Source organism: Odocoileus virginianus, chromosome 16 (genome assembly GCF_023699985.2).
Source record: "Odocoileus virginianus isolate 20LAN1187 ecotype Illinois chromosome 16, Ovbor_1.2, whole genome shotgun sequence".
In the NCBI taxonomy this organism is placed as follows: Eukaryota; Metazoa; Chordata; class Mammalia; order Artiodactyla; family Cervidae; genus Odocoileus; species Odocoileus virginianus.
This window is the reverse complement of record NC_069689.1, coordinates 44,203,415-44,229,641: the sequence shown is the minus strand read 5'-3', so window position 1 is coordinate 44,229,641 and position 26,227 is coordinate 44,203,415. Positions and strand designations below refer to the sequence as shown.

The following is a 26,227-nucleotide window of genomic DNA, read 5'->3' as shown; positions in this document are numbered from 1 at the left end:
TTTCTTATTTGAGTTCAAAATCGGTCATAAAGCAGTGGAGACCACTCATAACATCAACAATGCATTTGGCCCAGGAACTGCTAACGAACATACAGTGCAGTGGTGGTTTAAGAAGTTTTGCAAGAGAGGCAGTAGCTTTGAAGATGAGCATAGTCACCAGCCATTGAAAGTTGGCAGTGACCAATTGAGAGGATCATAGGAGAAGTTACCTAAGAACTCAGTGTCGACCACTGTACTGTTGTTTGGCATTTGAAACAAATTGGAAAGGTGAAAAAGCTCAATAAGTGGGTACCTCATGAGCTGACTGAAAGTAAAAAAAAAATGGTCATTTTGAAGTGTCATCTTATTCTGTGCAACAACAATGAACCATTTCTCAATCGGATTGTGAGGTGTGATGGAAAGTGTATTTTATATGACAACCAGTGATGACTAGTTCAGTGGTTGGACTGAGAAGAAGCTCCAGAGTTGCACCAGAAAAGGTCATGGTCACTATTTGGTGGCCTGCTGCCCATCCGACCCACTACACTTTTCTGAATCCTGGCAAAACCATTACATCTGAGAAGTATACTCAGGAAATCAGGGGGATCCACAGAAATGTTGGCTGCAGCACCTACAGCCAGCATTGGTTAACACAATGGGCCAATTCTCCACGACAGTGCTCCACCATGTATTGCATAACCAACACTTCAGAAATTGAAGCAATAAGACTACAAAGTTTTACCTCATCCACCATATTCACCTGACTTCTCGCCAACTGACTACCACTTCTTCAAGTATTTCGACAACTTTTTGTAGGAAAAACACTTCCACAACCAGCGGGAGGCAGAAGATGCTTTCCAAGACTTCATTGAATCCCAAAGCACAGATTTTTACTTTTTATTTTTTTCATTTACTTTTATTAGTTGGAGGCTAATTACTTTACAGTATTGTAGTGGTTTTTGCCATACATTGACATGAGTCAGCCATGGATTTACATCTGTTCCCCTTCCCGATTCCCCCCCCCCCCCCCCCACCTCCCTCTCCATCCCATTCCTCTGGGTCTTCCCAGTGCACCAGCCCTGAGCACTTGTCTCATGCATCCCACCTGGGCTGGTGATCTGTTTCACCCTTGATAATAGACTTGTTTCAATGCTCTTCTCTCAGAACATCCCACCCTCGCCTTCTCCCACAGAGTCCAAAAGTCTGTTCTGTACATCTGTGTCTCTTTTTGTTTTGCATATAGGATTATTGTTACCATCTTTTTAAATCCACATATATGTGTTAGTATACTGTATTGGTCTTTATCTTTCTGGCTTACTTCACTCTGTATAATGGGCTCCAGTTTCATCCATCTCATTAGAACTGATTCAGATGAATTCTTTTTAATGGCTGAGTAATATTCCATTGTGTATATGTACCATAGCTTCCTTATCCATTCATCTGCTGATGGGCATCTGGGTTGCTTCCGTGTCCTGGCAATTACAAACAGTGCTGCGATGAACATTGCGGTGCACGTGTCTCTTTCAGCTCTGGTTTCCTCAGTGTGTATGCCCAGGAGTGGGATTGCTGGGTCATATGGCAGTTCTATTTCCAGTTTTTTAAGGAATCTCCACACTGTTCTCTATAGTGGCTATTACTAGTTTGCATTCCCACCAACAGTGTAAGAGGGTTCCCTTTTCTCCACACCCTCTCCAGCATTTATTGCTTGTAGACTTTTGGATAGCAGCCATCCTGACTGGCGTGTAATGTTACCTCGTTGTGGTTTTGATTTGCATTTCTCTGATAATGAGTGATGTTGAGCATCTTTTCATGTGTTTGTTAGCCATCTGTATGTCTTCCTTGGAGAAATGTCTGTTTAGTTCTTTGGCCCATTTTTTGATTGGGTCATTTATTTTTCTGGAATTGAGCTACAGGAGTTGCTTGTATATTTTTGAGATTGATCCTTTGTTGCTTCGTTTGCTATTATTTTCTCCCATTCTGAGGGCTGTCTTTTCACCTTGCTTATAGTTTTCTTTTTTGTGCAAAAGCTTTTAAGTTTAATTAGGTCCCATTTGTTTATTTTTGCTTTTATTTCCAATATTCTGGGAGGTGGGTCGTAGAGCATCCTGCTGTGATTTATGTTGGAGAGTGTTTTGCATATGTTCTCCTCTAGGAGTTTTATAGTTTCTGGTCTTACATTTAGATCTTTAATCCATTTTGAGTTTATTTTTGTGTATGGTGTTATAAAGTGTTCTAGTTTCACTCTTGCAGGTTGTTGACCAGTTTCCCCAGCACCACTTGTTAAAGAGGTTGTCTTTTTTACATTGTATATCCTTGCCTCCTTTGTCGAAGAGAAGGTGTCCATAGGTACGTGAATTTATCTCTGGGCTTTCCATTCTGTTCCATTGATCTATATTTCTGTTTTTGTGCCAGTACCATACTGTCTTGATGACTGTGGCTTTGTAGTAGAGACTGAAGTCAGGCAGGTTGATTCCTCCAGTTCCATTCTTCTTTCTCAAGATTGCTTTGGCTATTCGAGGTTTTTTGTATTTCCATACAAATTGTGAAATTATTTGTTCTAGTTCTGTGAAAAATACCGTTGGTAGCTTGATAGGGATTGCATTGAATCTATAGATTGCTTTGGGTAGTATAGTCATTTTCACAGTATTGATTCTTCCAGTCCATGAACACGGTATATTTCTCCATCTATTTGTGTCCTCTTTGATTTCTTTCATCAGTGTTTTATAGTTTTCTATGTATAGGTCTTTTGTTTCTTTAGGTAGATATACTCCTAAGTATTTTATTCTTTTTGTTGCAATGGTGAATGGTATTGTTTCCTTAATTTCTCTTTCTGTTTTCTCATTGTTAGTGTATAGGAATGCAGGGGATTTCTGTGTGTTAATTTTACATCCAGCAACATTACTATATTCATTGATTAGCTCTAGAAATTTTCTGGTGAAGTCTTTAGGGTTTTCTATGTAGAGGATCATGTCATCTGCAAATAGTGAGAGTTTCACTTTTCTTTTATCTGGATTCTTTTTATTTCTTTTTCTGCTCTGATTGCTGTGGCCAACACTTCCAAAACTATGTTGAATAGTAGTGGTGAGAGTGGGCACCCTTGTCTTGTTCCTCACTTTAACGGAAATGCTTTCAATTTTTCACCGTTGAGGATAATGTTTTTGCTGTGGGCTTGTCATATATAGCTTCTATTATGTTGAGGTATGTTCCTTCTTTTCCTGCTTTCTGGAGATTCTGTCATAAATAGACGTTGAATTTTGTCAAGGGCTTTTTCTGCATCTATTGAGATAATCATATGGTTTTTGTCTTTCAATTTGTTAATGTGGTGTATTACATTGATTGATTTGTGGATATTAAAGAATCCTTGCATTCCTGGGATAAAGCCCACTTGGTCATAATGTATGATCTTTTTAATATGTTGTTGGATTCTATTTGCTAGAATTTTGTTAAGGATTTTTGCATCTATGTTCATCAGTGGTATTGTCCTGTAGTTTTCTTTTTTTGTGGCATCCTTGTCTAGTTTTGGTATTAGGGTGATGGTGGCCTGATAGAATGAGTTTGAAAGTTTGCCGCCTTCTGCAATTTTCTGGAAGAGTTTGAGTAAGATAGGTGTTAGCTCTTCTCTGAATTTTTGGTAGACTTCAGCTGTGAAGCCGTCTGGTCTTGGGCTTTTGTTTGTTGGATGATTTCTGATTACAGTTTCAATTTCCGTGCTTGTGATGGGTCTGTTAAGATCTTCTGTTTCTTCCTGGTTCAGTTTTGGAAAGTTATACTTTTCTAAGAATTTGTCCATTTCTTCCAAGTTGTCCTTTTTATTGGCATACTGGTAGTAGTCTCTTATGATCCTTTGTATTTCAGAGTTGTCTGTTGTGATCTCTCCATTTTCATTTCAAATTTTGTTGATTTGGTTCTTCTCCCTCTGTTTCTTGATGAGTCTGGCTAATGGTTTGTCAATTTTATTTACCTTTTCAAAAAACCAGCTTTTAGCTTTGTTGATTTTTGCTATGGTCTCTTTAGTTTCTTTTGCATTTATTTCTGCCCTAATTTTTAAGATTTCTTTCCTTCTACTAACCCTGGGGTTCTTCATTTCTTCCTTCTCTAGTTGCTTTAGGTGTAGAGTTAGGTTATTTATTTGACTTTTTTCTTGTTTCTTGAGGTAAGCCTGTATTGCAATGAACCTTCCCCTTAGCACTGCTTTTACAGTGTCCCATAGGTTTTGGGTTGTTGTGTTTTCATTTTCATTCATTTCTATGCATATTTTGATTTCTTTTTTGATTTCTTCTATGATTTGTTGGTTATTCAGAAGCATGTTATTTAGCCTCCATATGTTGGAATTTTTAATAGTTTTTTCCTGTAATTGAGATCTAATCTTACTGCATTGTGGTCAGAAAAGATGACTGGAATGATTTCAGTTTTTTTTAATTTACCAGGTCTAGATTTATGGCCCAGGATGTGATCTGTTCTGGAGAAGGTTCTGTGTGCACTTGAGAAAAAGGTGAAATTGATTGTTTTGGGGTGAAATGTCCTGTCAGTTAGGTCTAGCTGGCCCATTGTGTCATTTAAAGTTTGTGTTTCCTTGTTAATTTTCTGTTTAGTTGGTCTGTCCATAGGTGTGAGTGAGGTATTAAAGTCTCCCACTATTATTGTGTTATTGTTAATTTCCCCTTTCATTCTTGTTAGCATTTGCCTTACATATTGTGGTGCTCCTATGTTGGGTGCATATATATTTATAATTGTTATATCTTCTTCTTGGATTGATACTTTGATCATTATGTAGTGTCCTTCTTTGTCTCTTTTCACAGCCTTTATTTGAAAGTCTATTTTATCTGATATGAATATTGCGACTACTGCTTTCTCTTGGTCTCCGTTTGCGGAGACCAAGAAATATTTTTTTCTAGCCCTTCTGTCTGTATGTGTCCCTTGTTTTGAGGTGGGTCTCTTGTAGACAGCATATATAGGGGTCTTGCAAAGCACAGATTTTTATGTTACAGGAGTAAGGAAACTTATTTCTCATTGGCAAAAATGTGTTGATTATAATGGTACCTATTTTGATTAAAAAGATATATTTGAGGCTAGTTATAATGATTTAAAATTCACAGTTCAAAGCCACAATTATGTTTGCACCAACCTAATATTGTGAAGTTATTTTTGTAGCTCAGTCCTGAGGGGAACTCAGCTTTGGAATCTCTAGAGTCCAAATAAATTGAGATAGTTTCTTGGCATAGATAATCATAACTGTACTTTTTAATTTAAAATTGTGCAATCAGTGTTGTACCTATAAACAATTCTAATGGTAGTATAAACTGCTTATACAAACAATTTTGAATGATAGTATGCACATACATTAATTATCCAGGTTTTTGTTTGAGGGATTGATTCATACCTTTAATGTGTGCTTTAATCCTTATGTATCCTAAGGTTGTTCTAGCACACTGGTATGTGATTATATTTATTTATTCAAATAATATTTCTAGTAGTTCTTACTTTAGTTCATTAGCACTAAAGTACCAGAAAGTAAACTTTTAATACTGTTTTGAAAATGTTAGTGAATAATGTTGGTAAATAAGCTATATGCTTGAGTCTTTGTGAATGTATGAATGCTTGATTATTCATATTGGAATTTACCTCTTATAATTCAACAGACAATCTTCTTCTGAAAGATTTTGCTTCTGTACGAACTTTCTTTGCATATATCTGGTTAGTTATTTTGTGTCAATTTCTGGACTTGACTTATTTCTAGAATCTCTCTTAACCTCAAAAACATTTATATTCTACAAAGTAAACATGGGAATATCAACTAGTATTTGTATAGGAATTTTACATTTTTGCTTGCTTCTTTATGCCACCAGTGTTCATACAGAATTATTTCATAGTATTATGTAATTAGAATATTGTTATTGCTGTTCCCACATTTGTATAGCTCATCGTTTTTAAAAATTGCTCTGTTACTTTAAAGAGTGAAACCTACCAGTTATGTTCTGTAAGACAGTAGAAAATAAGAGTTTAGGTGGGTATTTAGCTGTTTGTGAGAGTGTTATTAGAACTCTCAAATCCTATCATTTATTTTTCTTAGTAACAATTCAGATATAATTAGTACTATAACTAGCATTTCTTGGATATATTAGTTACTGATTGATTTTGGGTATCACATAGAAAAAAATCAATATCTACTTCACATTATACACAGAATTTCTGTTGAATAGAAAGTTTGTGTAGAGGAGTAATAAAATTAGGGAAAAACAAGTTGGAAATAGTTGATGGAACGTCTTGCATACCAGGCTGTGACATTTGACATTTTTCCTGTGGTTATTGGGTAGCTGTTAAGGGTATTTAAAAGTCTTAAGTAGTCAAATAATTGTAAGAATGATAAGCTGGAAACAGATAATTAACCTTTTAAAAGAAGTTTATAGAAATCTGTTACCTCGTCTCTTAATTATGATAGATTTTTAGCTATGTTGAGATTTATGTGATGCTATTCCACTTTGTTTGAATGGGGAAGTAGGATTAAATTGGGGATTTAGGCTGTGTTCTAACTCACACATTGCACTTTTTCTTAATTGAGCTATTTAAAAAATGAGTACATTATTTGTAGAAAAGGAAATGTTTAGAATTTGACCATAGTGTCAATGTCAAATACTATTTTATAGTCTGTACAATATGATCTTTAGTACAGCAATTTAAGTTAAAATATTTTTTTCTTAAAATCACTTCATTATTATTTGTCATGCAGAAATGACTAAATAACCAAATTACTGTGAAAAGGAGTCTGTGTTATGAAAATGTTTGGAAGCCTTGATCTAGTGCTATACTTAATTGATAAGGAAACTGGGGTCCAGACAAAGTAAAGGACTTGTCCAAGGTCTTACCAGTACATAATCACAAAACCAGGACTTAAATCATGTTGTCTTGAAGGTCTTGGGTATGTCTCTAAAACACTGTCGATCCTTTGAGGCAAAGATTTTGTGAAGAGGATTAGTATTCTCCCTGGTGGAGTCCCACAGATACAGCGCTGGCCTTCAATGCATGAAGTAAGGCACCCAAAGCCAGAGTTCTGGTACACCAGCAGAGGGATGGGGTGGGGAGGGAGGAGGAAGGCGGGGGGCCCAGGATGGGGAACACATATACACCCGTGGCTGATTCATGACGAGGTATAGCAAAAACCACCACAGTATTATTAAGTAATTAGCCTCCAATTAAATAGATTAATTTAAAAGGAAAAAAAAACAGTGACCTATAAAATTAATCTAAAATTGTTGCTCACTTCAGTGTTAATTCATTTTTGATAGTGTTAAAAATCCATCGGGTTACCCAATGTTAGTATGGACAAAAACATAAGCTATTGTTAGGTGGAAATGGAAGTAAAGCTCACAGATGAAGAGGACATGATTTTCTTCCCTCTGTAACACTGGAAAGAATGCCTTTATTTCAGTATCTCCCCATCTTCCACATCTCCTCCCAGTTATATATGTTACTTCCAACTTTTAGAGAAGTAAACAGGCTTTAAAAGGAAAAAAGTACAGGTGCTTCTGCTGTAGTGCCGTCTATGCATGCCTTAAAAATGTTACAGACTGCAAAACCTATGGAACTTTGTGTTCTAAGCACAACACACACTCAAAAATAGTAATTGAGAAGATAGGTTGAATGGCTCAGTGAGGCAGCTTAGTGTAGCTAGCGGCTACAACAGTGGATATGGTAAATTCACTAAATTAATTATTTAAATAGAAATACTGGCTATTTCTATTAATTAGGCTATTCTGTTAATTAGTACAGAGATAGTGGGTCTTAGGACAATGCAGATGAATGAAGTGTAGCAGTGAGCCATTGAGGGGAAGAAGGTGGTTATCATTAAAGTAGGTATGGGAACCTGCAGCAAGACTGGAAGTACTCTGTGAAGCTGTCATTTGAAATTTTCTTATAATACAGATAAATGTTCCTGCTGTCAGGAGGATGTTCTCCTTTCCTGCTAAAAGTTTTTAATACTTTTCCCTGCTTCTTGGCTCCTCTTTCCTAGGAATCATCAACAGTAAGCCAAAGTGATTACTTTATTATACTGACATCATTCTCTATTTACCAGTATCATATGAACAAATTTGCATTGCAAAATACATTAGAGCAGACTACTAGGTAATCATAGAAGAGTTTTTCCTTTTTTTTTTTTTAAGAGGTGATGTTCATTAGTTTATGTTCATCTGAATAAATGTCTGCTATATAAAAAAATTATTCAGAGAGGGAAATTTTTCTAGTTTCCTTCGAGGTATACAGAAAGTCGTTTTCATAGATTCTGTTGGCTTTTGATTCATATAGTTCTGTTCATTGGTTATCTTAATATACCTGGATATAGGACTCACTAGGTATAAATTCCAATGTGATGATTATTCATAATCAGAGTAATAAACATTTCCAAGTTTTTAGTAAGCTACGTAAGGTGCTTTCACACTAGGCATTTTTATAAATCGTTGCCTCAGATACCTTTCATTATCATGTGAGACTGAATGCATAGTAACTTTGTGTCTCTAGTGGCTACCACAGAGGGTATTACAGACATACCTGAGATTTAACATTTTCTGTTCTTTTTATTGAGATACTATCCACAAGCCATAAAATTTATCATTTTAAATTCTATAATTGAGTGGTTTTTAGAACATTCACAAGTTTGTGCAGCCACGAACACTAATTCTAGAACATTTTTTGTCAAACCTTAAAGAAACTTGGTACCCATTAGCAATCATTGCCTGGTTCCCCTCTGCCCCACATCCTGGTAGCCACTGATCTGCTGTCTGTGTCTGTGGATTTGCCTGTTGTGGATACCTCATGTAAAGGGAGCGATACAGTATGTGCCCTTCTGTAGCGGGCTTCTCTGACTCAGCAGTGCTCTCGGGGCCTGTCCGTCTGGTGGTGTGTGTCAGTGCTTCACCCGGGCTCACTGAGGTCTCCTCTCACTTCACGTTTCATGGCAGACCAACTAGGTCTCCGTCTGATCTAACATAATCTGTTGATCAAACCATTGAGTCTTTAAAAAAATGTTTTCCAAGGCTTTTAAAAAAATATTTAATTAAATTAATTAATATTTCATTCTATGGATGTACAATATTTTATTTGTACATTCATTGCTAAGAAACACTGGGTGATTTCTACTTTTTGCCTATTTTGAAAATGCTACTCTGAAACTTGTGTGCAAGTGTTCATATCGACATACTTTGATTTCTCTTGGTTATCTCACCAGCAGTGAAATTTGCTGGTAGCAAATTTGCTGTGTTTCTTTGGGGGAAGTTGATGGTGGAACTCTGTGGAAAATGTGGAATTCTATCTTCATTTAACTTTTAAAGCAAACAAAAGAATCATCAGAAAACAACTTTTTTGATGTCATAAAAATACTTGACTAATTTTTTCTTAAAAATGTAGATTTTTTAAATTTTAGTAACATTAGGCCAGATGATCTGTACCAATTCTTAAGCTGAAGACAACTAAAAATGCTCAGTGAGTAGAACAAAAACTTCTGTTTTGTCATCAAAGAACTGATAAGGAATATGTCAGGCCAAAATCTAAGGAAAGGTTAGAACCTAAAAGGTAGGTACATGTTTAAAGCTATGGCTACCCTGAATCTTTTGTCTATCTGGATAAGACAGTAAAAACAGTAACCGTGGTGGATATAGGAGGCAGGAGGACAGTTACTACTTCTTGATTTCTGATTTTAATAGATTGCTTCCCACATCCAACTGGGACCTTCAAAAGAAGGAAACTCACTGCTTTTTCCTTCTTGCAAAAGATTGCAAAGTATTAGTTGCTCCATTGTGTCTGACTCTTTGTGACCCTTAACTGTAGCCTGCCAGGCTCCTCTGTCCGTGGGATTCTCCGAGCAAGAATGCTGGAGTGTGTTACCATTTCCTTTTCTGGGGGATCTTCCCTACCCAGGGATAGAACCCCAGTCTCCTGCACTGCAGGTAGACTTTTTACCATCCGAGCCACCTGGGAAACTGTCAAAGATTGCTAGGAGAGTTCTTTTTTACTGACCAGATAGGGCAAAGAGGAGAAAAAAGTAAAAAAGAGAACCTGCTTCTGAGATATTGTAAAATAAGTGCTAGCATTGTGCAGAATCACTGGCCAATGGCAAACAATACAAGAAGTCCAAGAAAAGTATTAATAATGTCCCAGTTAGCTGGATAGAGCAAATATATTTCCTTTTTGAATAAATGCACCTTAGTGTCAGCATCAAAATTTTTCAAATAACCTTTCAAGACCATTGAGCATCCATCATGCAGAAATGACCAACCATAAAAGAAAACAATATACAGTAAGAAAAATGCAGCAAGTAATAGCAGAAACTGATACTAAATATTTAGATATTATTATACATAGATTATAAGCAATTTCACTTTCTCTGTTTTAATTTTTTTAAAAAACTTAAAAATATCTATGAAATAAAACATTATCAAAGAAGTGATATAGCACTTGAAAAAGAATGAAACTTATATGCAGTGATACAGCATTCTTGGAAAAGAATGAAATACTTCTAGAAATGAAAAAAAAATACAAAAGCCAAAATTTAAATCTTGGTAGACATTTTGGAGGGATTTCCCCAATGGCTCAGCTGTAAAGAATCTGCCTGCACTGCAGGAGACATGGGTTCAAGCCCCAGGTTGGGAACATCCCCTAGACAAGGGCATGGCAACCCACTCCAGTATTCTTGCCAGGAAAATTCCTTGGATGGGAAGCCTGGTGGGCTACGGTTCATGGGATTGCAGACTCAAACATGACTGAAGTGACTGAGCATGCATGCAGACATAGTGAAAGTATACTTGATATAACTGAAGAGGAAATTTGTGGACTGAAAAGAAAAAGTTATCTATAATACAGCACGAAAAGGTGGAAAGTGCAAAAGAGATAGGAAAGGAGGATTGGTTAGAAATTCTAACCTAAATTGAATTGGCATTCCTGAAGGAAAGAGAGAATGGGGCAGAGGCAGTATTTGAAGAGATGATGACAGAATTTTCTAGAATTAATAAGAGTCCATAGTCCTCAGATGTATGAAGCCCAGCAAATACCAGGTAGAGTTAAAAACGTTTTAAATCTTTGCATAGGTGTATTACAGTGAAACTGCAGAAAATAAAAGACAAAAACAAAAACATAGTATCTTCAAAGGAATGCTGACTGATTCTAAACAACAGCAAATGAAATCTGTAGTCAATGAAATGATACCTTATAAATGTGTTGTGAAAAGGGGAGTTGGAGTCCAACCCACCTGCCAATGCAGGAGACATAAGAGATGTCGGTTCGATCCCTGGGTCATGAAGATCCCCTGGAGGAGGGCATGGCAACCTACTCCAGTATTCTTCCCTAGAGAATCCCACAGACAGAGGAGCCCAGCAGGCTACAGTCCATAGGGTCGCAACGAGTCACATACAACTGAGGTGACTTAGCATACGCAGCAGAGTTATATTATCCCCTTGGGTAACTGAGACTGTTGCACTGCTTAAGTATCTAGCTCCTTGGAGACAGGCCCTGAAAGTGTTTGGGATGGTGGTGGGGAGAAATATCATTTGCTGAGATTTTTGCCATCAAATCTAGGTATATCATTGGCTTCCCAGGTGGTGCTAGCAGTAAAGAAGCCTCCTGCCAGTGCAGGAGATGCAAAAAATGCAGATTCAACCCCTGATCAGGAAGATCCGCTGGAGAAGGGTATGGCAACTCCAGTATTCTTGCTTGGAGAATCCCATGGACAGGACTGAGCCTGGCAGGCTACAGTCCATGGGGTCACACAGGGTCAGACACAACCGAAGTGAATGATAACTAGTACTACTATAAGGTATATCAGAATTGCTTAAGACCTTAATATGAAAAGAAACCATAGCCTGAACATCACACACTTCAGAGGAAGATACCGATAAGGTCCTGCAAGAACTAGGGAAAGAGTCTGAAGGCAGTGCCTACAACCACATGCACAGGAAAAATGCTTTCTTTCCAATGGTTTAAGTGACTCCTGATGACAAACCTCTATGCAGTCTTCCTTTTCTTTGTTGACTGACTAATGCAGTCTGGAAATCTGTATGCAGATCAGGAAGCAACAGTTAGAACTGGACATGGAACAACAGACTGGTTCCAAATAAGGAAAGGGATACATCAAGGCTGTATATTGTCACCCTGCTGATTTAACTTATATGCAGAGTACATCATGGGAAATGCCGAGCTGGATGAAGCACAAGCTGGAATCAAGATTGCTGGGAGAAATATCAATAACCTCAGATATGCACATGACACCAACCTTATGACAGAAGCAAAGAAGAACTAAAGAGCCTCTTGATAAAAATGAAAGAGGAGAGTGAAAAAGTTGGCTTAAAACTCAACATTCAGAAAACTAAGGTCATGGCATCCGGTCCCATCACTTCATGGCAAATAGATGGGGAAACAGTGGAATCAGTGGCTGACTTTATTTTGGGGGGCTCCAAAATCACTGCAGATGGTGATGCAGCCCTGAAATTAAAAGATGCTTGCTCCTTGGAAGAGAAGCTCTGACCAACCTAGACAGCATATTAAAAAGCAGAGACATTACTTTGCCAACAAAGGTCCATCTAGTCAAACCTCTGGTTTTTCCAGTAGTAATGTATGGATGTGAGAGTTGGACTATAAAGAAAGCTGAACACCGAAGAATTGATGCTTTTGAACTGTGGTGTTGGAGAAGACTCTTTAGAGTCCCTTGGACTGCAAGGAGATCCAGCCAGTCCATCCTAAAGGAAATCAGTCTTAAATATTCATTGGAATGACTGATGCTGAAGCTGAAACTCCAATACTTTGGCCACCTGATGTAAAAAACTGACTCATTTGAAAAGACTCTGATGCTCGGAAAGATTGAAGGCAGGAGGAGAAGGAGATGACAAGAGGATGAGATGGTTGGATGGCATCACCAACTTGATGGACATGAGTTTGAGTAAACTGCAGGAGCTGGCAATGGACAGGGTGGCCTGGCACACTTAGTCTGTGGGATTGCAAAGAGTCGGACACGACTGAGCAACTGAACTGAACCAAATGCAGTCTGAACTAACACAGTGTAGTAGAAGAGAACTAAGCTGCACATCAGAAGACTTAGATTTCAGTCTCAGCACTGCCCCTTAATAGCTGTGTGATTAATGGTGAGGGTGGTCTCCTCTAGAAAGGTAGGCTGTGAACTGGATGATCACAAAGGTAACATTTAGTTTTCTACTTGACAGGTATTTTAATACACTTTTTAAAGCATGTATAATTTCACAATTCCATTGTGCCTCAAAATTTTGACTCAGTGGATAAATTTCCAGAAAAATATAATTTAACAAAATGGAATCACGATAGATCCAGAAAATCTGAATAGTCTTATTGTCAAGTTTATCACAAAAAAACTCCAAATCCAGATGCTTTGTAAGAAGTAATAGTAAATTTTTAAAGAAATAATGCTAATATTTCACAAACTCTGTTCCAAAGAGTAGAAAAAGAGGGAACTCTCCTATGAAACTAGTCTCACCTTGATAGCTAAACAACATGAGTTCTAAAAGGAAGAATCAGAAGTCATCGTCATTGAACGTAAATTCACAACTCATAATATTTACTTTGTTGAGTTCACAACTTCTCTATCAGAGATATTTTTATTTTCACGTTGAGTTGTTTTCTCCATTGCTTGAACACACATCTAGACTCTATTAGCCTTCCTTGCTTTGGAGTGGTCATGTGTGTGAGTTAGCTGCTTGAATATAAATAGAAATAGATGATTCATTCTACTTCCAGGTCTGACCTGTAGAGTACCTGCCACATGATCTTCTTACTCTGTCTCCTCATTTTGTCAGCCAGCTGCAGAGAATCCAGATGGAAACTCTGAGATCCCATGTGGAACCAAAAGATAAACAGACTCTGAATAATCTCACCCAAGGCTCTCTGAGATAAACATCCTCACTAGCTTTTGTATGAATAAGAAACTTTCATTGTTTTAGGGCACTGAGATATGTGTGTATTAAAGCATCCAACATCATGTATGCTAACTAATACAGAAATAAATCCAGCAGTATATAAAAGTAAGTTTTGAATAAGTTGGATTTATCCCAGGAATGCAGGATTGACTTAACAGAGTATCCTATTATTGTGGACTGAAAGTTTTAATATGTCCATGCTGCATGAATAATCCATATAGAGTCAAGGAAATGCCAGTCAAGATCCCAAGGAATTAATTTTTTCAAGAATTCAAAAACTGATCCTTAAATATATAGGGAAATTCAAGGGGATAAGAAGATACTCTGAAGAATAGCAAAATGAGAAGCTTTGTATTACAATATATTGAGACTGATTTTATAGCTGTAGTAATATGGCATTGGCACAAATACCAAATAGATCAGTGAAGTAATAGCTGAACAGAACCATGGGCATGATGTGGTATTGCAAGTCAAAGTGGGAAAGAACCACCTCTGTAAGCAGTGATGCTGGGACAGTTGGATACATGTATATGGGAAACTGTGAGACTGAACCTACCTTGTATCTTATACAAAATTGACATTCTGAAGTATTTTCGACCTAAATGTGAAAGGCAGAATTGTAACACTTCTGGGATATAATGTAGGAGAATATCTTCATGATTTTGAGGTAGGGAAGGAATTCTTATACAAGACATAAACATTACTACCATAAAGGATAATTGTAAAGGAAAAGTGAATAAATTTGATTTTATTAAGAACCTGTATTCATCCAAAGACAAGTGTTAAACATGTCACAGAATAGGAAAGGATTTTTTTTCAGCAGTACATAAAAGTGGCAAAGAACTTAAGTTGATTACAAGTAAAAGAATGACTGTGAAGTGATAAGAAAAAGACAACTCAATAGAAAACTGGCAAAGTCCTGGAACACTTGGCACCTCACAAAAATCCAAATGGCCAGTAATTTTGAAATGTGCTTTGTTTTCTTGGGAATGAAGGGAAAGCAAATTAAATCTTCATTGCTGGTAGAATATGTTGATACAACTACTTTAAAAAATTGTTCTGCATTACCTAGTGTGAGGATATCATTTTATGAACTAACAGTTCTGCTTTTAAGAATATACCCTGGAGAAGTGTGTGCAGATACGTGGTAAACTATGTCTGTGAAAATGTGCCTAGCTCCATTTTCATAATAGCTAATAGGTTGAAGCACCTTCAGTGTCTATCTGTAATAGAATGGATAAAGCTTTCTCCCACATAATATAGTACAATATTCAATAAAAATGTTCAAGCTGTAACTACCTGCAACCCTAAATGTCAAGTGTATTGAAGAAGAACAGACAAAATAATACAGTGCATAAATTCCATTCACATAATATTTAGAAGTATGTGCATCCTCAGTCACTAAGTTATGTCCAACTCTTTGCAACCCCATGAACCTACCAGGCTCCTCTGTCCATGGGATCCTCCAGACAAGAATACTGGAGTGGGTTGCCACTTCCTTCTCTAGGGCATCTTCCTGACCCAGGGATTCAATCTGCGTCTCCTGCTTTGGCAGACGGACTCTTTACCAGTGAGCCACTGGGGAAGCCAGTTATAGTTTGAGGGATGTATATCGTAAACCTATGATAAAAGTAAAGGAAGTTGACACCACCGACTTAGGATGGTATATGGAGGAGAGAGGGGAGGGTTATGTGATTGAAGGAGATATATAGGGTTCTGGTTCTAGTGTATTTTTTGACCTGATTAGAATTACTGTTGTTCACTTTGTAATTGTTGAATTTTATATAAATTTTGATGCACCGTCTATTGGTGGTGGTTTAGTCACTAAGTCGTGTCCGACTTTTGGCGACTCCATGTTCTGTAGCCTGCCAGCCTCCTCTGTCCATGAGATTCTCCAGGCAGGAATACTGGAGTGGGTTGCCATTCCCTTCTCCAGGGGATCTTGCTGACCCAGGAATCAAACCCAGGTCTTCTGTACTGTAGGCAGATTCTTTTACTGACTGAGCTATGACGGAAGCCCTTTAATGTATTATGTCCAGTTTTTAAAAAATGTTTTTGTTTTCAAAGTGTCTAGGAAGAATAAGTATCTTTCAGAATTGGAAACAGTTATTAAAAATGGAAAAAAGGAGAACTTTTCACATTATAAAAAGTTCTAAAATCTAGAACTTTAAGATTTAAAGTTTAAGATTTAAGATAAAGTTTAAGATTTAAACTTTAAACTTTGTCTTTAAGTTCCTTGGGACTTAAGACATCATTCCATAATTTTAAGCACTCATTTATTCTTTATGCTGGAGGTGACAAATTATCCATTCAGCCAGTGTTTATGGAGTTGCTTAGTTGTTTCACTGAAATGTGATTTAAGGTGGGTGATAATGTTGTGGATTGGTATAATTGATGAGCTCATCGTGCGTTTTTAAACTATGTCTATATACCTTTTGAGTACTTTTCATTCCCTAGTTTCACTTCTAGGTGCTATGATTATTACTACTTTGGAATGGAATTTGACAGTTATCATTATAAAATTGAGTGTGTGTCAAAGAATATTTTCAATTCTTGGTTGACACTAGTTAAAAATAAAATCTTATCTGACATGGGCTCTGGTAAACAGGCAGTATAGACTCCTGAATCCAAAATTCATTATCATCTAAAAATTCCAGAAAATACCAGTCCTCTGGGATTTTTATCAGTTTTTATTTCAGATTCCATATGATTTAAATATTTGTTTAAATATATTTACAATGAACAATATCCTGAGTCCTAGATTTCTTCATTCTGTGAACAAACACCAAAGGTTATAGTGTGTATATATTAAAGCATATGTATTTTATATATATCTGCATTGTATATATAATTTCCATGGAGAATAAATGTTATTGTTATTATGTCTGAAATTTTAAGTTATTTTTTGCTGATGAAAGATTATAAGCAAAAAGAAATCTATTTAAAATTAGCTGCCTCTGCCTTATTTATAATCTTTTTTGAAATATGTTTCTGTTTGTAGTGTTTAAAAAAAAAAGAGAGATATCTAGAAAAAAGTCTAAAACAGCATTGTTCTTGCCTCCTCAGGTTTCTTTTTCCTGGTTTCTTATCTCCTTTTTACTCTTCCCTTATTTTTGCTGTCTTTAGTTTCACCAACAGATTCAGTAGAGTAGACCAGAAAGTGAGAAGCAAATGTTCAGGGCCAACCAAACAGTGTTTTATATACCCAGAATTCTAAAAGTGTTTTCTTTGAACTTGAAAAATAAGGTTGTGAATGCTTTATAAGTAGAACAGTAGAACATGTGACTTTAAAGATCTTTGTTGGTGTATATGCCATTATTTGAGTCAGCTTTTCCAAGTTTGGGATCTTTTCTGGTCTCAGTTGTGGAGGCATTAGCCAGACTTGCTTAGGAGACTTAGATGACTTAGGTAAGGAGACTGCTAATTAATGACTCAAAGAATTGTGACAGTTTTTTTCATGAAGGTTCTTTGATTATAAAGAATAGGAATTCATTTAAAGTGGCTCCAACTAAAGAAGAATTTATTGGAAAAATATAGGCAGATGGCACCCAAGGCTGAAAGGAATATACCTGGCTTCCTTAAGGCCTGAAGAGGAACTCTGTCTCAAAGTTTCCATGGTCCCTCATCTCTGCCACCATGGCTAGTTTGCCAGATGACTCTCCTGAAGGCACAACTGATGGTCTTCATGTAAAACTAATTGATGTTCTAGGTTCTTATCCAATTAGCCATTTTTGTAACCAGAACATAATTCCCAAATTTTAAGAAACTTAAATTATGATACTGTCTTGCTGATGCTTTCTCAGTAGGATAAAAGATTTAGTGACCTTGGACCTTTGTCTCAGTGCTAACATAATTTTTTTTAACTAGGTTGATCCTCTGTAGACTACATAGAGTTTCTCTTATTTAAGAAATGTATGACTTTTTATTTTTAGACTTCTTGGTTTATTCTTCAGCCTTCTTTGTTCAACATAAGATCCAAAATAAGAACTTTTGGCTGTTAGTTGATTATAGCTAAATGTACACTTAAAATGAGAGGTCTTCTTGCACTACCAGTTCTAATCTTTCGTATCCAAAAGCCCACTGGAGAGTCCCAGCAGCTTTCAGAGTCTAGGTTGTTATTAGTTGAACTTACATATGAAATTACACTTATAGAATTGTATTTTTGTGGTTCAGATGCAGTCAGCTGTCAATTTCTGTGGATCAACCTAGTACAAATTAATGTCTCTGAATTGCCTTATATTATTGTTTAAATATAACAAATTCATAACTTTATGTTTTAGAAAACATCTGAAGTAACATCACATCATCCTAGTCTCTCCTTTGCTATGTGTTTTTTATTGTGCAAGTATTAATAAATACATATTTCATGTGTGTGTGGCACCTTGTTTGTCTAGATTCTGAAAATGTAAAGCAGTCTAGACTTCAGTCTTTGAATGTTCATACATTAGTTGAAAAATACAGAAAATATGCAGAAGATAAGTAAACACAATGTTGCATATGTTACATGAATGCTCCAAAGAGTAAGTGCTCTTAGAATTTCAGCATATGAAGCAGTGGGGAAAGAAAGTTTCATGGAAAAATGCAGTTCAAACTAGGCCACAGTGAGCTATAAGATAGTCATACAGATAAGAGAGAAGACAGGGTTTCAAGCAAGTGGGGTGACATCAGTGAGGGATTTTTATGACTGTAAGGAGGACAATAATTTTGACTACTCTGGCTGGGTCAGAAGTTTCAGGGAGCATAAAAATGGGAAAGGAAAGAAAGGTAGGCTTTTAGGTAACTTGCAGTTAGGCTAAGGAATTTTGATTTTGTACTTCACATTTGTTATTTCAGGAGGGATGTAAGATATATAAAACTACTGGGGTTCAGGGAGAAAATAATAGGAATTATATTTTATCCCAAATATATGTTTGTTACTGTTTTAAAAGATTGACAGTCATTCATGCTTATAATGTTTTCAGTGTATGCATATATTTGGGGCTGTGCATGAAATATGTTTACAGGTGGGGTGGGATAATCTAAAAAGTTGAGAGAGTACTGCTTTTAGATCATCGAGAGCCATCAAATATTTAAAACACGGGTGACAAATACAAAGTGATATGAAAGAGAACTGAATCTGTAACAATTTATAGGGAAAATCAGAAGAAAGAGAAGTGAAGGAAGGTATAGTAAGAGTCCAGGTATAAAGCAGCACAGGCCTGCATGAGTATGGTGGCAGTAGAAATGGAATAAAATATCTACAAAATTTGGAATTCCATGCTAATGTTGGAAGAGAGCAAAGTGAACAGCAAGATTGCTTGCTGTGTTGACTGACTTCTGAGTCCAAAGAGGAGATCTATTGATACTTGATAAAAGATAATGAATTCCATCTTGATTAAATTGAAATAGTGATATTAGCCAAATATCCAAATGAAAATGTGCATTAGTCACTTGGGTGTATAGTTCTTCAAAGTTTCAGAACCGATTTGGAAGAAGGTATAAAATCATTACTCTCATCCAACTATAAAGTGAGCTTCAAGTTACTCTTCATTTCAGTAAAACTGATTTAATTAATACCAAAACTGAAAAGAAAACATCCTCTTACTTGTAAGTTTAATTTGGGCGTATCCTGTTTGGAAAGTTTAGATATGGTATAGGGATTCCTTCTCCCTGGAAATGTTTATAGGCAAAACACTTAACTACTCTTTCCCCAATAGCTTGAATTTTACTTTGGGCCTCGTTAGCTTCAGATGGAGAAGGAACCCTGTTTCGAGAGAGTCTGTAGTTTGCAGTTTTAGATGATTACACTTTTAATACTGTAGTATGAATAATAATTTCATTTATGAATTGTCACAAAAATTAAGGATTATTCTCCTTAATTTCTTGAATAAAAGAACTGAAATCTGATAAGCCTTCTCTGATCATAATTATGTTAATCGTTGATACCATAATAAATTAATACAGGTTATTAATTAGATAATCAAGTATTTTCAAAAATTTTAACAGCACATTGTTTTTTCTTTTAAAAAATCAATACTTAGTCCAGTACTAAGTTCTAAAAAAACCAAGCTCTTTCCCCTGCATTTGGATCTGCTGTGAATCATGAGTCAAGGGTGATTTCACTCTTAAAACTGTTAAACAGGTTTTTTTGTTTTTTCTCCAGAAAAAGGTAAAATCATGGCTCTCAGCTATATAATGAACATGTCAAGAGTTTTATTTACTAATTTCTGAGGGAGCAGAAAAAATGTTGCAGCTGGTTAAAGGTAAATCCAAAGGTAAAGCCAAAGACAAGTGCATAAGCCCATCTGGAAGCTTTTCAGGTGGTTCAGACAGTGAAGAATCCGCCTGCAATGCAGGGGACCCAGATTCAGTCCCTGGGCTGGGAAGATCCCCTGGAGAAGGGAATGGCTACCCACTCCAGTATTCTTGCTTGGAGAATTCCAGTGGAGAGAGGAGTCTGGTGGGCTACAGTCACAGAGTTGAACGCGACTGAGTGAGTAACACTCACTCATCAAGAAGGCAAAATGAATTTTCTTCATAGATGCAAAACTGACCTCTTCCTCAGTGAGAAAAGAGGTCAGTTGAGACCTGCAGACAGAATCTATTTGTATGTCTATAAACAGTAATTATTTGTATTACTCTCAGCTTTCTACAAATAAACTTCTGATTCTGCAGAGTTGTAAAAGAGCTTGAAGACCAGCACGAACCGCAGTGAATCAGATAACCTGGAAGGATGTGTCCTAATTGAATGTATTGCTTTAAATTAAGGACACTTAGCAATTATTTTTTCATCCATTTAAGAAATTTTTACATTCTGTCTTTATGTAACGAATATTGAAGGTAAATGTTTTCTAAGGGTATTCATTATCTAAAACCTACATAAAATTCCCCAACATCACAAAAAGAAAAGCTATTAAAATCATAATAGAATTTAACTTTGTTGTGACAGGTAGGAAGTTTGTTTTTTTAAAGGTGTTTAACTGACACTCCAAAAGTAAAATGTCCGTCTTCTGTAGAAATGGACTGATGAAATTTGTAGGTACGCTAATTTTGTGATTTCATGTAAATAATGTTTCTAGTTAGACTCTTCAGATATATTTGGAACACCAATATAAAGACACAGAACAGATTGTATCAAGACAGCTTAAATTGATTAATAATTTAATTTTTCATCACCCATTGATCCCTTAGCAATTAATAATCTATATTTCAGAATACAGTCGTTTAAGAAAAGCAAATAGGATACATTAACTTAAGTGGTGTATACCCCTGAAATATCAAATTATCCCGGCACAATAGAGTCTTCCCCTTAAATTTTGCCATAATGGCCTGAAAAATTGTCAATCACATGTACAAGAATAAAGTACTTTTAAAATCTTGCTTCCTTAAGAATATGGATCATTATTATCTTCAGTAATAACTATAGAGAGTACACAGTGTTAATATTCTTGAATTTTCCCACTTAAAAGCAGACTCCCCCCCCCAATGGTGACCTTTCAGGTTGTGTTTTCTTCATTGAGCAGGTGTTTTTATTGTGGCTAACTTGCAGCATGGAAGAAAGCTGAAGCTAGCCTGTTTCTTATATGCCTCACCTAGCCTTGTTAATAGATACCAGCATTCCACTTGTTAGTAACAGTGACACAGGAGAAACTTTTACTATTATGCTATGTGGTATTGATAAAGAAGACAGAAAAAGTCTTTTTATGGTAGTTGGATCCTCAAAACAACTCTTCATGTTCTAGTGATAAAACCCAAGTTGGATATCCAACAGAGGTACATGAGCTTATCTGTAGAGCTGATACAGCCTCTTGAATTCTCTCATCATGACAGGAACCCCATCTAAAGTGAAGGCTTGCAGAACTGGAGATACCAGAATGTTTTTCTTCCTCATTAGTACAAGTAGGGTTAACCCTACTCTTGTAGGATAAAAGTGTGTGATTATTTAACAAAGACCATATTCCTTTTCTTCTGTAATTTGAAAATGTTCAGAGAGACACACTTGGGTGATTGTTGTTAGTAGAAGAGTAAGACTGTGAATTACCTAGCCTTAAGATATAGGAATATGAGGGGAAAATATCTGGAGATTTCAGAGTAGAATAAATCAGCTTCATGATAAAATCTGTATATAGGCATCTACTGTATTTGTTCTCTTTCTATAGCTGTGTTGGTTATAAGAGTTCATTGTGTTTCAATATTCTAATTGTTAACATCTTCCTTGATGATAGCAAGTGTGGAGCTTTGGCAGGCAGAACTTGCTACCATGAATGGGGCAGGATATATCTTCACCTCTTAGTTACAAACAACAGGACTTTTTATGACTAAGTATACATAAAAGTTCAGTGATTACTTAGACCCACATATATAACTTAGAGCCTTGAGGCCAATTTTGGGGAAATAGGTGTGGTGTATGCTGTCTGCTCATGTTTAGTGATGTGTTGTGCTGGAAGTTTGAGGCATTGTGGGCGGGATTCCCAGTGCATGCCAAGAAATTTGAACAGCTAACATAGATATCCCGATGATTACTTCCCATTCTTTAAGCATCAAATTGAATAAAGTGAAATTTTAAAATAGACAAGATAAATTAAAAAAAAATTCTCATATCTTAATGTATTGTGTGTTTATCTTTTACTATTTTCAAGAAAAGAAGAATTAAAATAGCATTCACAGTTATTATAAGTCATGTTTGAAAGGATACCAAGATCCATTATTATGAATTAATTTAAAATATACCTTAAATTAACATAATCATTTACAGTACAAATGCATTCATCTAGTGTTAGTCTATTGTTCAAATATTTCTTAGGCTAAGTTGGTAGGCCTACTTGGAAAATTTTAACATCTGAAAATTTCTGTGGTTGGCTTGAAAATCAACAAATCTAAAAGCTATCTAAGTTGTTGAGCTCAAAAATCTACTTTAAAAAAAATTCTACTTTCTAATAATACCCATGATGATTTTTTAAAAATTTAGACATTCTGGAAGTAAGTTAATATTCTATAGATTATTAAACCCTTGGTTTTAAGTGTATTGTTTTAACTAAACAAGTCATTTTGTGATGATTTTAATTAGAAAAAATACAATATGAAAAAAATAATAATAACTGTTCACTATATTTTTGTCCTAAAGTAAGAAAACAGAAAAATAATCAATATGGTCCAGGACATTCAAAAATATTCTCCAGAAAGCCAATTTAGTAGGTTAAATTAATCCATGAAGGAGCTCTATAGAAAGAGCTAGCAAAGGATGGGAAAGATCATGCTGAATTAGTTTTTATCACAAAATTTAAAGATTTGTGAAGTCACTAATGTGTACATTCTATGTAGGAAAGAGTCATTGCTGTCATACATAAATAAGTATTTGAGTTTTTATACTTCAGACTTATGTAGGAAAATCAGTGTGCGTGCATACTAAGTTGCTTCAGTCGTGTCCAACTCTTTGTGACCACATGGACTGTAGAACTCCAGGTTCCTCTGTCCATGGATCTTCCAGGGAATAATATTGGAATGTGAAAGTCGCTCAGCTGTGTCCGACTCTTTGCAGACATGGATTGTATAGTCCATGGAATTCTCCAGGCCAGAGTGCTGAAGTGGGTAGCCTTTCTCTTCTCCAGGGGATCTTCCCAACCCAGGGATTGAATCCGGGTCTCCCGCATTGCATGCAGATTCTTTACCAGCTGAGCCACAAGGGAAGCCCAAGAATACTGGAGTGGATAGCCTGTCCTTTCTCCAGCGGATCTTCCTGACCCAGGAATTGAACCAGGGTCTCACCTGCATTGCAGGCAGATTCTTCACCAACAGAGCTATGAGAGAAGCCCTAAGAATACTGGAGTGTGTTGCCATTTCCTCATCCAGGGGAATCTTCCTAACCCAGGAATTGAACCCACAACTCTTACATCTCCTGCATTGGCAGGAAAATCAAAGCATTTAAGAACAAATTAGGGATGAAATTATTGGGATATCATGTGTATTCTTTCTGGTGAATGGGATAAACTCTCAGACAGAAAGGAATGTCGGTAGATGAAGTAATGTTCATTTCATAAAGATGCTGCAATAACTTCTCAAAATATCATTTTGATATATTTTGGGATCTCGTACTCTTTGATCCTATCAGACATGTTGATCAGGATGTAATCAGATTTAGATTATAACTATCAGAGCAGTGAGTAATTTAGTATTCTCTAGGAAGTTTGGAAAGGAAGAATCCAAATATGGAAATACTCCTTTTCTCTTCATGTATAATGGGAACATAATTTTGCTTATGTATAAGGATTACCTTATTTGAAGAATTACAGTACACTTGTGATCATTTAAAACCATTTCAGTGGCTCTTGTATTACTCAGTTCATTCAGTCTGTGCTCTCTTACTTAATTTTTACAAAAAAGATTCATGGCAAGTTAGTATCATTTGTGTGTGAATTTTCCAATTGTATTTCAGACTTTAAGAAAAAAAGGCCTTAATGGTTGTGAGAGCCCTGATGCTGACGATTACTTTGAGCACAGTCCACTCTCGGAGGACAGATTCAGCAAACTAAATGAAGATAGTGATTTTATTTTCAAACGAGGCCCTGTAAGTACTTTTACTTTACCTCTACTTTTTATTTGTTGATCCTTTTTGTTAACTTCATTATTTAGGCTCTGAACAAGAAGGAACACAGAGGGTGCGACAGCCCAGACCCTGATACTTCCTATGTGCTAACTCCACATACAGAAGAAAAATATAAAAAAATTAATGAGGAATTTGATAATATGATGCGGAATCATAAAATCGCAGTGAGTACTAAAGTATGGTTTGTGCTTTTATCTTGTGCATGAAGAGACTGACCACACTTCTTGTTGTTTGTTTTCACAGTGGGTGATGACAGCATTAAGTAGAAGGAGGGAGGGGGGAGGTATTAATTTCTTGTGGATTTATAGAACTTCAAGATAAAATTGCAGAAATCTTAACAGTAGTACATCTTCACTGTCTTAAATGTAGAAGTGAAGAGAAAACATCCTAATCCAGGCTCTGCTACTATCTCCTTACTTTTGAATAGGGCATCTATACATCCTAGATTCCAATTTTCTCATCGTAAAGTGAATGAATTGGCTCACATAATTTTTTAAGGTCCCTTCCAGCTTTAAATTCCCATGATTTTAAATATAAGGATGCATTTAAGACTTCCCTCTCCCTCTGATGACTTTTAAAATATTATATGGACTTAAGTAGATTTTGAGACTATAAAATATAAAATGGCTACATTTTATTATATAATTTGGTGCTTCAAAATTATTTTTAATTATTTTATATAGTTGCTATAATAGTAGCTTACTGTTTGACTCTTTGTAAGTGTCCCAAAACAACTTGGCGACAGTAACTCCAAATTCCTATTCTTTTCTTGCACTGTAGGTGTTAAGGAAGAGTGCCTAGAGTTGATTTTAATTTAAGGAAGCAGTGTTCTTAAACTGGTTTCAGAACAAATAGTTACTTTAAAAATTTTCCATGCTCACACATCTAATGGTAAAACAGTGCTTTTTTGATAGTTCAAAGAGTTCTCACTGAAGCTCCATTGGCAAGAGTTGCTTAAGACAATTATTCCTGATCTAAATTTTCTAACACTATATATTCGTTGTAGGCTTCGTGAATAAATTGGTGCCACTGCTATTTATTTCACTACCAGAGTTAATTCTCTTAAAACTATGCCCTAAAGTATGTATTATGGATTATTTCTTCAAAATAGTCTGATGCTATAAGAAGAAGCCCATGGACAACAAATTTAAGGAGATATTTTTGTGGTAATACCCTTCTTAAGAAACATAACAACAGAAAAAATAAAGTAAAATTCCTTTTGACCTCATATGGATGTTGGTGACCTTGCAGATAACGTTAAGCTGCAAAACCGTTTATAAATAAAATTGCTTTACCTTTAAAAATTTTTATCATGTTTCATTGTTCTATATCTTTTAATGAGTTATAATTTTCTTCCTGAAATAAACTTATCAAATAAAGTACTTAATTATTTATACTCTTTCAACTTTGAATTATCAGTGTTACCTTAATTTGGAAATCACTGTTTTAAAATGTAGGGAGAGGAAAGTTTTTTATTTTCTCTCAAATTATAAAGAGGATTGTTATATTTATCATGGTTAACAAGTATATTATAAGTGGCCTATGGAGGAAATGAAAGAGGAAAATAGAAAATACTGTTCTTAAGGGACCATGGTTTATTTTGGAGGGAAATAAAGTAACATAACTTTGTAATTTAATCTTTATACATTTAAAGATAACTTGTCAGTAGTTAATTTTGCTTAAGTTTTTTTTCTTTTTTTGCATTTTTATTACACTCGTTGCATTGTGTTATATATACATA

General features: G+C 35.8%; 1 protein-coding gene across 16 annotated transcripts in view; it reads left to right on the top strand.

Annotated features, from left to right (window-relative positions):
* MEF2A (myocyte enhancer factor 2A) overlaps positions 1-26,227 on the top strand; it is a 190,530-nt gene that overhangs the window by 120,805 nt on the left and 43,498 nt on the right. For 13 of the 16 annotated variants that reach the window (XM_070478148.1, XM_070478161.1, XM_070478156.1 and 10 more), the window contains one exon: positions 24,513-24,650. In XM_070478148.1, the coding sequence (XP_070334249.1) occupies positions 24,513-24,650 (138 nt within the window). Of the gene's footprint in view, positions 1-24,315; positions 24,448-24,512; positions 24,651-26,227 lie in introns of all 16 variants that reach the window. The other 3 variants (XM_070478157.1, XM_070478155.1, XM_070478165.1) reach the window with 2 other exon arrangements.